This window comes from Chiloscyllium punctatum, chromosome 13 (genome assembly GCF_047496795.1).
Source record: "Chiloscyllium punctatum isolate Juve2018m chromosome 13, sChiPun1.3, whole genome shotgun sequence".
NCBI classification, from domain to species: Eukaryota; Metazoa; Chordata; class Chondrichthyes; order Orectolobiformes; family Hemiscylliidae; genus Chiloscyllium; species Chiloscyllium punctatum.
This window is the reverse complement of record NC_092751.1, coordinates 93,193,123-93,206,720: the sequence shown is the minus strand read 5'-3', so window position 1 is coordinate 93,206,720 and position 13,598 is coordinate 93,193,123. Positions and strand designations below refer to the sequence as shown.

Below are 13,598 nucleotides of genomic sequence, written 5' to 3'. Positions count from 1 at the left end.
AAAGTGTTAGAAAAACTTTCTTCATGGATCACACAGAGGCAGAAGAGATACCTCATTTTCATAATAAAGGCACAAAAAACAAGTGACAGAATGATATTCTTTATTCTGTTATGTTGTGAGTTACAAACAATTTTTTAAAGTCTTAAATATTATGGAAGGGTTAGAATTAGAGAAAGTATTGTGATGTAAAATCACAAACTATTCTTCAGACAGATTTTCTTAATAAACAATTAATATGTCCATTCACTTGGATTAATGGTAGCTGCTATCCAAATAGTGCAATTATTCCCTCATTTCGGATCCTTTCTTTAATATTGTGGTGTCACTACACACAGAATAATTGACAATAAATTGTATTTCAGTTTTGATTGTTTAAAAAAAACACAACCAGCTCTAAACCCTTTGCCCCAAATGGATATTACGGGGTGGTTCTGAAGTCCAGTAGTGAAGAAGAAACAATCAGACAAGTTACTGCAGTCAATTCTCACTTTGAATTGAAGAAAGCCTGAAATCAGGATCCAAATGTTGTCTAGTTAGTTGTAGAGCTGTGTATCATTTCCTGGTGGACTCTGTCCGGTGTCAGGGAATAAGAAATAAGAGCTGCGAGCATTGTGGATCAATGCATATTTCAAAAGGAAAGATTTGCAAAGACGTTGCCAGGGTTGGAGGATTTAGAGTTATGGGAGAGGTTGAATAGGCTAGGGCTGTTTTCCCTGGAGTGTTGGAGGCTGAGGGGTGACTTTATAGAGATTTATAAAATCATGAAGGGCATGGATAGGATAAATAGACAAAGTCTTTTCCCTGGAGTGGGGGAGTCCAGAACTGGAAGGCATAGGTTTAGGATGAGAGGGACCTACGGGGCAACATTTTCAAGCAGTGGGTGTGTGGAATGAGCTGCCAGAGGAAGTGGTGAGGGATAGTACAATTGCAACATTTAAAAGACGTTTGGAGGGGTATATGAATAGGAAGGGTTTAAACATATATGGGCCTGGTGCTGGCAAGTGGGACTAGATTGGGTTGGGATGTCTGGTCGGCACGGACAAGTTGGACCGAAGGATCTGTTTCTGTGCTGTACATCTCTATGACTCAATGATAGATCAGAGGGACCATATGATCTCTTTATTGTAGTCAATCACATTCACAGTGCAAAGGGATGCAAATAATATTGTTGGAGTAAGCTGTTGCATTACTTCAGTCTGTAAACTGCCTGAAAGGATTGAAGTATCCCTCCACTGATAAGAAACATTTCAAACTTTGACCAAGACGCAGCGGCTGATTGACCCTCAGCGAAATGTGGCATCTTTGGTCAGCTGTAGTTTCTTCTCTTCATTTAGCTTTATATCCAATTTGCGTAATTGTTCCAGAAATCCCCAGTTGGGTGAAACAGGCCTGTATAAAATGAGTCGGTTTACTGCATCGAGCAGTGAGCGGTTGTGATAAATCATAAGGTAGGCCAGTACCAGGGAGGCTGATCTGCTCATCCCAAGAACGCAATGCACCAGGAGTTTTGCTGTGGAGAAAGAGAGAACAGTTGAGTGTTTGGATCGTGAGTGACAGCCAGTCACATAATTGTTGCATTCTAAATTCCAAATGTGGAAAAAGAGGACTCCCCAGTGACTGTGTGAATAAGAGACTGGAACTGAGCTAGAGTCAATTGTCAAGGTCCAACTCATGCAGCGTTGGTTAAGTTTGGTCAAGGTGTTAATGTTTTACCATATTACACCAGGGCTTTAGAAGGCAAAGATCGGTGGGGGTTCTTAACCTCAGTTACTATCCAAAGTCTCATAGGAGCAGATTGATATGTGTTGACATGATGTGGGAACTAGGTTTTGGCTGAAGTAGATCAACCTCCTAGTGGGTCAATCCACTAGGATTTCACCTTCTCGTGAACCAAACATCCAATGAGTGGGTGAAGGTACAGAAAACTGATGACATCAGGGGGCAATGCCTTCGTGCCAGAAAACCGAGGAAAAGAGAGAGACTAAACATTCTATCCAAATGACACTGTGAATTTCCTATTATTCACTTTTTATCAAATAGTTTTGTTCAAAACAGATGACATCACCATTGAATTATCTTCAGGGAATTAGAATCATAGAATTTTACAGTATCAGAGGAGGCCATTTGACCCATCATGTCTGTACTGACTCCCGAAAGAGCTAGCAAGCTAGTCCCATTCGCCAGCCCTCTAAGTACATCACTTGCGAATACATTACCAACTCTTTTATGAAACCTTCTTTGGAATCTGCTTCCATCACTCTCCTAGGCAGCACATTCCAAATCCTAACAACTCTGAGTAAAGACGTTTCTCTTCATCTCACTCCAAACTCTCTTGCTGACAAACTTGAAATTGTGACCCCCTACTTAACTGACATACCAGCCTGTGGAAACAGAATATCCTTCTTTACCCTGTCAAAATTGCTCATAATTTTGAGCACCTCACTCATATCACCTCTTACTCCAAGGAAAATAAGTCCAATTTCTCTAATCTGTCCTTGCATTTAAAATTCCTCATTCCTGTATCATTCTTGTGAATCTCCTTTGCACTCTCTCCAAGGCTTAAGTATCCTTCCTTTTTGTTTATGTATATATTTATTGAAAAAAACTTTTTTTTTACAAAAAAACACAAACCGAAAGAAAAAAAGCAAAACAAAGTTATAAAAGTACAAAAGTACAGAAAAGTAGGAATAATATCGCACTATTATGTTATATTACAATAATGTTAACAATAAACTGCCTACTACTCTCCAGATTGTAGTCGACTCTTATTTACTTAACTTAATCCAAATTAACACAAACTCAAATTAAATAAGATAACATTAAATTAAATTACACTACACTGTACTATATTACATTACTCCACTCACCGCACTTCCATCAGGCTCCCATCTCTGGGGGCAACAGTGATTATATCAGTACTTACTCGGCCTCCCCCCTCCACCTCCTCCTCAAGGTCCCAGCATTTTTCCTGAAAGTTTGAATTATTAGCTAGAGTAATTAAAATGCCTATGACTCTATCTACATTAACTCATTAAAAAATCACACAACACCAGGTTATTGTCCAACAGGTTTATTTGGGAGTACATGCTTTTGGAGCACTGCTCCTTCATCAGGTAGCTAGTGAGGCAGGATCATAGGACACGGAATTTATAGCAAAAGATCAAAGTGTTATACAACTGATGCCATGTATTGAACAAACTTAGATTGCTGTTAAATCTCTAATAACTTAGAATGGGTTGAGGTTTCGATTCATTAATATGTAAATCTCAGAACTTCTTTCAAGTCACATTCCCAAGATAACTTAAGGTTTTATTTAAAATAAGGTGACATCTCAGTTCAGACAATGCATTAAAGGTGTGAGGTTAGAGTCTGTGTGTATTCCAACCTTGATTCAGACTGGTTCTATTTCCAAAGTAGGATTTTGTCACATGTCACATGGACTGACTGCCAACAAATCATATGCTTTTTGATTGTGTGAATTTGCATTTTCAGATTTGTATTTGCAGATACATTCTATCTTGTTCAAAAGCACACAATTGCCGGCAGTCAGTTTACAGGGATAGTAAAATCTGGCTTTTTATTTGTCTTTGGCCTTTATTGATTATGAAATCTTGATCCCAATAAGAAAGAAATAAGCAACAGCCACCTTAGGGTGGGCTTTTGTGGTAGTGTCCATAACTCTGATGTAGAAAATCTCAGTTTAAATCCCAGCAACACCTGACATGTCACATTATGTCTGAGTGGGGTTGCTTTAAAAATTAATAATTGACTTAGGCAGCTGCTGGTGGGCTGTGGATAGTAGTTGTAACATATTTGATTGTTTAAATTAGTTAATTTGGTGGTGAGTCTGCAAAAAAAAATGACGTGGAAATTCCAGTAGAGAGTGTGTCTGGTGCAGATGCCAGTTAATACAAAATGCTGTGCACTTTGGCCTCTCAATTTTTTCTATATGTGTTTCTGGTCTGCTTAATTTATTTGTGAGCAGGCGATAACTTTGTAAGTGGCCTGTGTGGAAATTTGCAGGCTGAATGGTCACACAGCACAGTGCGGAGCACTGACGCTAAGCTAAGAATTCTGTGAATATTTTTGTAATGCTTATTCTTTCACGTGTCACTGGCAAATTGTCGCCTGTCTGTGATTGGCCTTGAACTGAGCAGTTTACTAGGCTTAATCAGAGGTTATTTAACAGTCAAGCACTGTGGGTCTGTAGTCATGTGTAGGCCAGATCAAGTTAGGTTGACCGATTTCCTTCTCTAAAGAGCATTAGTGAACCACATAGGCCTTTGCAACAGTCAGCAATAGATTCATGGTCAGCAACCATTAAGAGTTGCTGTTAATTTCAGACTTATTACTTGAATTTAAATCCCAGCAACTGCCATGTCCTCAAAGCATTAGTCTGTGTCTCTGGATTACTAAAACAGTGACAATACAACTGCCACTATTTGCCTTACATTAAAGTATCTTTCATTAATATTTATCCATATTGCGCTTCCAACCTAATTACTGTCGGTTTAGTGAACAATTTGTGGTTTTAATCTTTAGCATGTGTGGGTATTGTCTATGTGCGCAAGAATGAAGCTTATGCTTCTGCTGGACCCTAGAATAAATTCACTGCGTGAAGGGTGATTACTGACCTCACTAAATGTTGTCATGTTTCAATCCATTGCTGTAGCTGATTATGAATAGATATACAATTTTGTTAAGGAAGAGGCTGAAGGGTTATCTGGGTAGGTAGGAAGGTGGGATTAGGGGTTTACAATCAGGTCAGACAACCTTACTGAATGGTAGAGCAGGCTCAAGGGGCTGAATTGCCTACTCTAGCTCCACCTGATGAAGGAGCGGCACTCCGCAAGCTAGTGTTTCCAATTAAACCTGTTGGACTATAAACTGGTGTTGTGTGATTTTTAATTGTAACTGAACATTTCACCTTTTCTTGGTCCCACCCCTTTCAAATCAGAAGTTTTGGATGCAGACGCAGGGTCTCCCTGTCACTCTATGCTCATCCCTGATTTGCCAATGGAATGCACCATGTGACTGTCCCTTTTCAGCACAGTAATGTGGTGACTAATACGATGAAAGGGTCAACATCTTATAAAATCCTCCTCGTCTACTCTAATTGAGTATTTCCATACAATGAGCAGATTTACCCACAATGACATTGTCCAGTTAGTACATTCAAATATAATGAATGCTAAAACAGGCCTTACCATTCGGAGTGTTCAGTGTTTGATGTATCTGTTCAGCTGCAGTGTAGAAGTATGCACTCAGGTCAAATTCTGGGGAATCATCAGCCGCTATACCATAGTAATTTATTTTCTTGCCGTAGAAGATTTGATCTCCCACACTGCCCGATTTGAAATGTGCAGCATTTAACACATGAGTGATCCCCATCTTCCTTAATTGTTTCTTGTCATGGGCTATCACCCTATAACGAGAACAAAATGATCATGTAAGACAACAGTGTGATGTTGCACTATTTACTGTAAAGATTAGGAGAGCCTGTGGCACAATCTCTATTGTGCATTGAGTTAGTCAATAGCTCAGTCAGTGATACGTCTGCAGGGCTCCATACTTGGTAGCTTGATATATTATGGAATATACCATTGGTTTGGACCTATACGTCAGGGGGTAAATTGAGAAGTTTGCAGGCAATACAATATTGACTGTGTGGTTGATAATGAAGAAGCAAGAATTAGACTGCAGGAAAATATCAATAGACAGTGGCAAATGGAGTTCAATCCAAGCTAACAAGGTAAAGGAACACCCAAAAGCATACTGATGAAGTGTAGAAAAGCAGAGAAATCATCGACTAATGGTCTACAGATCCTCAAAGGTGACTAGATCAGAAGATAAAGTATTTTTATTTATTCATTTTTGCAGTGTGGGTGTCACTGGCTGGCCAGCATTTATTGCCTATCCCTAATTGCCCTTGAGAAGGTGGTGTCATGCTGCCTCCTTGAATTGCTGCAGTCCACCTGCTGTGGGTTAACCTACAATTCCATTAGGGAGGATTTTGACCCAACGACAATGGTGGTATATTTCCAAGCCAGGATGGTGAGTGGCTTCGAGGAGAAATTGAAAATGGTGGGTTCCCTTGTATATGCTGCCCTTGTCCTTCCAGATGGAACTGGTGGTGGGTTTGGAAGGTGCTGTCCAAGGATCTTCAGTGAATTTCTGCAGTGCATCTTGTAGATAGCATACCTTGCTATCAACTGAACATTGGTTGTGGAGGGAGCGGATGTTTGTGGATGTGATGCCAATCAAATGGGTTGTTTTGCCCTGGATAGTGTAAAGCTTCTTGAGTGTTCTTGGGGCTGCATTCATCCAGGCAAGTGGGATATTTACTCTTACTAGCTTCATTAGCTGGAGTATAAGAACTTGGAATTTAATAGCAAACAAGGGTGAGGTCACACCCAGACTACAGCATGAATTTCTGGTCACCATTCGATGGAAAGCTGTGTTTGCAGTAGAGAGACAGAACAAGAGAAGTGTATGAGGACGTTGCCTGGACATGAGAACTTTAGTAAGGAGGAACATTGGATAGACTGAGGTCAAAGTGTCTCACTTTCTGTCTGAGCTATTGGTTGTTCAATGAGTTATTGAAGAATTGCCTGTTTGTTGATCTTTCAGGTATGGAGAAAATGGAGTAAATATGTCATATTTTTAGCATCAAATGTATATGTTTATGTTCCAAATTGTCGGTAATTAAGCAAATGGAAGCACCTGTTTGAATTTCAACTGAGTGACACAGAGGCAGGTCCAGTCATGGCTGAGAGTATCTCACTGTTGAAGCAATTATGATGAACATATTGGGAGTTATTCTCTCATCTCACCTCAGACAGTGACCTCTAATCTGACTGAATGATTGATCAAGCTCCCCAGGCAGCATGGGCACTTCCTGTTCCTATGTTTCTGAGACACAATTGAGGATTCAAGTACTAGCATTCATAGATTTAGCGAACATCATGGGAGAGCTGTGATGGTTCTCATCTATTGAGTTGAATAGAATTTATTGTCATGTGTATCGAGGCACAGTGAAAAGTTTTGTCTTGTGAGCAATACAGGCAGATCATAGAGTTAAGTAGCATAGATAGTAAATAATAGGTAACAGCGACAAAAGCAAAAACATAGGTACGGGCGAATATTAAGAGTTTGTGAGTCCATTCTGTATTCTAACAACAGTAGGGTAGAAACTGTTTCTGTAGGATAGAACCGTGTAGTCCATTTGATAGATCATTACTTAAGAGTGCCTTGTTATTCCACAATGAATAAAACATTAATCAAAAACTTCACTGTCCTCACGCGAAGCAGGCCATTTTCCTCTCCTTTTAGCACAGATCACGCATTTTGGAAATACTGGACACGCAATTATATAAATTTGAGAAGTTATTTCTAGCACAGACTGCAGTCATAGAATCCCTACAGTGTGGGAGCAGGCCATTCAGTCCACACTGCCTCTCCAAAGAGCATCCCAGCTAATCCCTATGAGCCCATATTTTCCATGGCTAATCCATCTAGCCTACACATTCCTAAACACTATGGGCAATTTAGCACAGCCGTTCCATCTATCCTGCACATCTTTGGACTGTGGGAGAAAACCAGAGCACCCAAGGGAAACCTACACAGACACGGGGAGAACGTGCAAACTCCTCTCAGGCAGTTGCTTGAGGCTGGAGTTGAACCTAGGTCCCTGGCACTGTGAGGCAGCAGAGCTAACCACTGAACCACCAGGCCACCCTTGCATGACCTATGGGAGATTTAGAATTTTTTCTTAATTTGTTTTGTTTTAAGCCTAGACAGAGCTACCACCAATTGTTTCCTCCACAGCAAACAACTTAAAAGAAAGTAATAAACCAAGTTTAATTTGTGCCAATTTTCAGTGCCAATGAATATGTTTAAAAACATAAATCTGTAGTGAGTTACTCATCCTAAGTGGTGTTTGCTATAAGTGTACTATCTCTGTGACATGTGTGAGTACTTACAAATCCCCAATGTAGAGGTTAGGCCACACTTCGTCGATATGGTTTAGCTGGGCTTTGCTGCTCTCCAGGGTCATCTCCAGTTCTGCAACAGAAGGTGATTTTAGATCATGGATTGTGTTGTCAGTGGAGGGATCAGGACCATCTCCCAATAAAGATTCTGTTGCTGACATGGGGACAGTTTCTCCGGAAATATTGCTTTTGAAGTCTCACCAGCCCTTCCCAACATTCTCTGTTGAAATGATTCTGACTGCAAATGAAACAGTGTTGATCTCCCTCTGACATTTGCAAACAGCTGTGATTCCCTTCTCCATTTCATGCCATTTTTTATATATACAGCAGACTCCATTTTATGCAGAACAGCTTTTAAATTTAGCTTTTAAACACAGCGCATAATACAGGAGACTTAAATTCATTTCATTATTGTATAATTTAGAACTGGTGGGATGATGTTAGCTGCGTGCTGCATGACTGTGAAAGTTTGTGTGTTGCAGTAATAGTGACACTGCCTCTGAGGCAAGGAGGCCTTGGTTCAAATCCCACCTGCTCCAAAGGTGTGTAATCATATCTCAGAAACTATCCTCAACCGATCATCCTGAATAGGACCAGCCCCAATAGAGGATGCAGCTTTCACCTGTTTCTTCCTAACTCAACACAAATTTTTTGCCCATTTACATCCATGATTCTTCTGATGCTTTAAGTCACTTTTGGATTTTCCAGTTTGTGCGCTCCAGCTGCCTCCTCTTCAGTATGGATGTGCAATCCCTTTGCACGTCCATTCCCCATCAGGATGATTTCTGGGGGCTTTGCTTATTCCTGGGAAAATGGCCTGAACCAGCCCCATTCTCCCCCAACCTCCTCCACCTGGCCGAGGCCATCCTCACTTTGAAAAACGTCCCCTTTAACTCCTTCCACTTTCTTCAGGTCAGAGGGGTGATCATGGGTGCCCACATGGGCCCCAATTATACCTGTCTCTTTGTGGGGTATGTAGAACATTCCTTGTTCCAGCCCTACTCTGGCCCCCGCTCACTGCTCTTTCACCAATATTTCGATGTCATAATTGGTGCTGCTTCCCTCAGTTTGAATCATAGAGCTGTACATCATGGAAACAGACCCTCTGGTCCAACTCATCCATGTTGTCCAGATATCCTAAATTAATCTAGTCCCATTTGCCAGCATTTGGTCCATATCCCTCTAAACCCTTCCTATTCATATACACATCCAGATGCCTTTTAAATGTTGTAACTGCACCAGCCTCTATTGCTTCCTCTGACAGCTCATTCCATACACGAACCACCTTCTGCGTGAAAGCACTTCCAATTTCCGCACTGCTCTCACCTTCACCTGGTCCATCTCTGACTCTTCCCTTCCTCCACATCTCTGTTTGCATTTCCGGGGGTTAGGCTGGCCATCAATATCCAATACAAATGCGCCGACTCCTACAGTTACCTAGACTGCACATCCTCACTCCTTACATCCTTGACTTTTACATCTTTGACATGCTGTCGATGGGTATTGATTTCCAAGCATCGCAAATTCCATTGTATTCTCTCCAGTTTTTGAGCATCCATGTCTATACTTACTTTAACAGTCTTCAGTTGTAGTTTGCTGGATTCTCCTACTTACCAGCACCTCTCAGCCTGACTACAGTCTCTGCTTTGTCATTCAGCTTTCATCCAGTATTGGATAGGCAGAAATTTCTTGCAATTAAAAGTTGGGAAAACCAAAATATTTGGGTGACGTTTCATCCTCCCTAGAGGTGATGGGGATGATGAGAGAATGAGTTTGGGGGGGTGGTGGGTGGTTGATGATTGAGAAAGGAAAATAATTGGGCAGGATGGCATTGGTGAGATTCTTGCCCCCTCAGCACTTAGCTCTGGGCAAAATGGTCCATTGGAGGGTGTATGAAGTGGAAGTGCCAGTGATCTCATGACATTGTCAACTGCAATCTGTCCTGCGGGTAAAGCCAGTGTGTGTGTGTGTGTTTGCAACATAATCCACATTGCATTGTGTTCCTTGACACTGTGTGGATGAGAACATGAGGCAAAATACAAGATATCAGGTATATCTGTGATTGAATATGGGTGTACCTTGATTGACAGGGGATACCTGCAATCTTTTAATTAATTATTATTACCTATCATTTACATTTTAAGGTTTTATATTAAATGATTTGCTTTGATGTAATGGCTCTACTCTTCTCACGAATGGAAAAAGCCTTTTTCGAAATTAATATGTATTTAGTTTGCTATTTTAAAACAAAACCCACATTTAAAGTAGTTTATAGGTTTTGTTTATGGATTGAATATATTTATGGGCTTTAAGCTATTGTTTCTGCTTTCTTTCTGCCTTAGAGGCAGAAAGGAAATGTTTCTCTAGATTGGGTTTGTTGTCTGCCTCGGTGCATGCGTTTGTCTTTGATAAGGCAGAGAAATGAAAGGTAACCTCAGTATGATGTACAGTGGAGAGATTCTGTAGTTAAAAGCAGACTTCACGTGAAGGCTAGGCTGCAGGAGACTGAATCATGGTGGCAGAGGGGCTGGTTTGCATGTCATTGTTTATGAAGGGAAAAAGTAATTTGAGTCAAAGCTTTTCTCTTTGAGTTGTGAAGTGCCAGCTGCCCAGAGCAGTGCCAGTAATTAGACAAACTGGCAGTGGTGCTTTAGGAAATGTTGTCTCTAATTATGTATTTAATATATAATGCGCATTTTAATGAAACCCGATTGGAGTGAGATACGGAGATTGCAGATTCTAGACAGAAGGTACACCTGTGGGAATAAATTATCTTGCGTCAGCAGAAAATGAGTATGCCACAGTTAATAAACATTTTCTTGAGATGTGTGAAATTAAAGTCCAGTGCCTCATAGATGTATCTTGAGAAACTTGAAGGAAATTTCGATGAGGACCTGAAACTCTGGAGTTGCCTTGAGTCTTGAACCAACAACTAACAACAGCATTGAGCAATACACAGGTCGGAGACAAGGAGAAAGTTCCCTCAGAAAGTTGGTAGTGTTTGTGATCTCTGACCTTAGCCAGCAGTGAAAACTTGGTCATTGAATGTGTCCAAAGTCAAGTTAGATTGATATTTGATCTACAAGGGAATCAAGGCTATAAGAAGCAAGCAGGAAAGTGGAGTTAAGACCACATCAGATCAGCCATGCTTTTATTGAATAAGGGACCAGGCTCAAGAGGTTAATTGACCTACACCCCACCCTCTGGGAGAGATGTGGGTGAAGTAGTCATGTTGCTGGGTTAGTCATTTAGTGGTTCAAGTTAATGCTCTACGGATATGGATTCAACTCCCAACATGGCCAGTTTTAGTTTGATTAATAAATCTGGAATATAAAACCTTTCTCAGTAATGATGGCACAACAATTATTATTGCTTGTTGTAAAAACCGATACAGTTCATTAACGTAAAACAAAAGCAGAAGTTGCTGGAAAAGCTCAGCACGTCTGGCAGCATCTGTGAAGAGAAATCAAAGTTAATGTTTTGGATTCTGACCCTCCCTCACAACTGATGGTAGCTAATCTGACCCATCTCCCACACTTCTGTCCTCACCCCCTCTTTTCTCTCTGGCAACAGTGATAGGGTTCCCCTTGTCCTTACCTACCATCCCACCAGCAACTACATCCAGAAGATCATCAGTTGCCATTTGTGCAACCTCCTGCAAGATACCACTACTAGACACATATTCCCCACTCTCCATTGTCTGTCTTCCGCAGGAACCGTTCCCTCCAGGACACCCTGGACCACTCTTCCTTCACTCCCAACATCCCGCCACCTCCCCTCCCCACAGCCCCAGGCACCTTCCCCTGAAACCGCTGAAAGTGTAACAGCTGCCCATTTACCTTCTCCCTCCTCAGTATCCAAGGGTCTGAACATACCTTCCATGTGAAGCAACACTTTACCTGCACATCCTACTTTCTAGTCGACCGGATTCTCTGCTCACAGTGTGGGGAAATGAAGTGTAGGCTGGGTGAGCGCTCCACGGAACATCTACTTTCTGCCTGCAAAGACCCTGAGCTTCCAGTTGCCTGCCACTTTAACACACCACCCTGTTCCCTGGTCAACATCTGTGTCTCAGGCTTTCTGCAGTGCTCCAGCAAAGCTCAGTGCAAGCTGGAAGAACACCACATCTGGACACAATATCGAGTTCAACAATTTTAGGGCCTGAACTTCCCCATGTCCTAGCCCCCATCCCCACACATCAGGCCTTGTTATCATATAGTCTGCCAGTACACACTATTTATTGTTAACCACTATTAGTCTCCATTAACAGCTGTTCACTCTCCCAGCTAGATCATTATTGACTCCTTTGTCTGTCCAACTGTTCCTCTCTCTCTTTGGGCTCAATCTCTACCAATCATTCACTCCTTACCCCCTCCCCCACCCTATCTTTTGCATGTAAACCAACATTATCCTAGTTCTGAGGAAAAGTCACCAGACAAAACATTAACTTTGATTTCTCTGCACAGATGCTGCCAGACCTGCTGAGTTTTTCCAGCAACTTCTGTTCCTGTTTCTGATTTTCAGCATTCACAGTTCTTTAGATTTTTATTTAGTTCACTAATCTGGCATCCTTACCTGGTCTAGCCTATGTGTGGGCAACATAGGTAACTATTAAACTGCCTCCAGATATGGTCTAGCAAGCCACTCAGCTATTAGCAAAGGGCACATAATGCTGGTCTTGCCTATGACATTCACATTTCTTGGAAGAATAAAGGAAAATCCTTTATTCTCAATCTCTGCTCTGCTAGATAGTGGTAGAGGAATTGCTGATGTGTGCAGATGTTAGATTATCTGTACAGCCACTTTAACAATACTTCAACAGGAACTGAGTTTGTCTTTGATGGCAATAGCTTAATTGGAATGGCTGTCTCCAATTCAAAATACATCAATGGAGGAAGTATCATGCATTTCAATGTGTTTTCAAACTCTTTAATTTTTGTTTTTAGTCATATTCGTTGAAGAATAAATATGCACCAGAACTCCACACTACTCTTTAGTGGAATGAGTGCCACAGGATCTTATGAATCCACCCAAGGACTTGTTTCAAGTCTTAACTGAAGACAAAGAGATTCTGAGCACCTATAGTGGCAGAACCATTTGAATTTAATTTAATTTATTGTCACGTGTACTGAGGCACAGCAAAAAGCTTTGTCTTGCGAGCAATACAGGCAAATCACAGAGTTAAGTAGTATAGATAAGTAAATAATAAGTAAACAGTGGCAAAGACAAAAACACAGGTACAGGTGAATGTTAAGAGTTTGTGGGTACATTCAGTATTCTAACAACAGTAGGGTAGAAACTGTTACGAAACCAGCTGGTGCGTGTGTTCAGGCTTCTGTACCTTCTCCCTGATTAGATTAGAATTGATTAGATTAGATTAGATTAGATTCCCTACAGTGTGGAAACAGGCCCTTTGGCCAACCAATCCATACCGACCCTCTGAAGAGTAACCTACCCAGACCCATTTCCCTCTGTCAAATGTACTTAGCACTATAGGCAATTTAGCAAGGCCAATTCACCTAACTTGCACATCTTTGGACTGCAGGAGGAAACCAGAGCACCCGGAGGAAATGCACACAGACACAGGGAGAATGTGCAAACTCCAAT

General features: G+C 41.2%; 1 protein-coding gene across 1 annotated transcript; it reads right to left on the bottom strand.

Annotated features, from left to right (window-relative positions):
- Positions 1-147: 147 nt before the first annotated feature.
- On the bottom strand, positions 148-8,203 carry LOC140484672 (dual specificity protein phosphatase 13A-like). The gene is made up of 3 exons (XM_072583264.1): positions 7,983-8,203; positions 5,208-5,425; positions 148-1,510 (listed from the first exon to the last, which is right to left on the bottom strand). The coding sequence occupies exons 1-3, from the start codon at positions 8,150-8,152 to the stop codon at positions 1,284-1,286; spliced, it is 615 nt and encodes a 204-aa protein (XP_072439365.1). The 5' UTR covers positions 8,153-8,203; the 3' UTR covers positions 148-1,283.
- Positions 8,204-13,598: the final 5,395 nt, after the last annotated feature.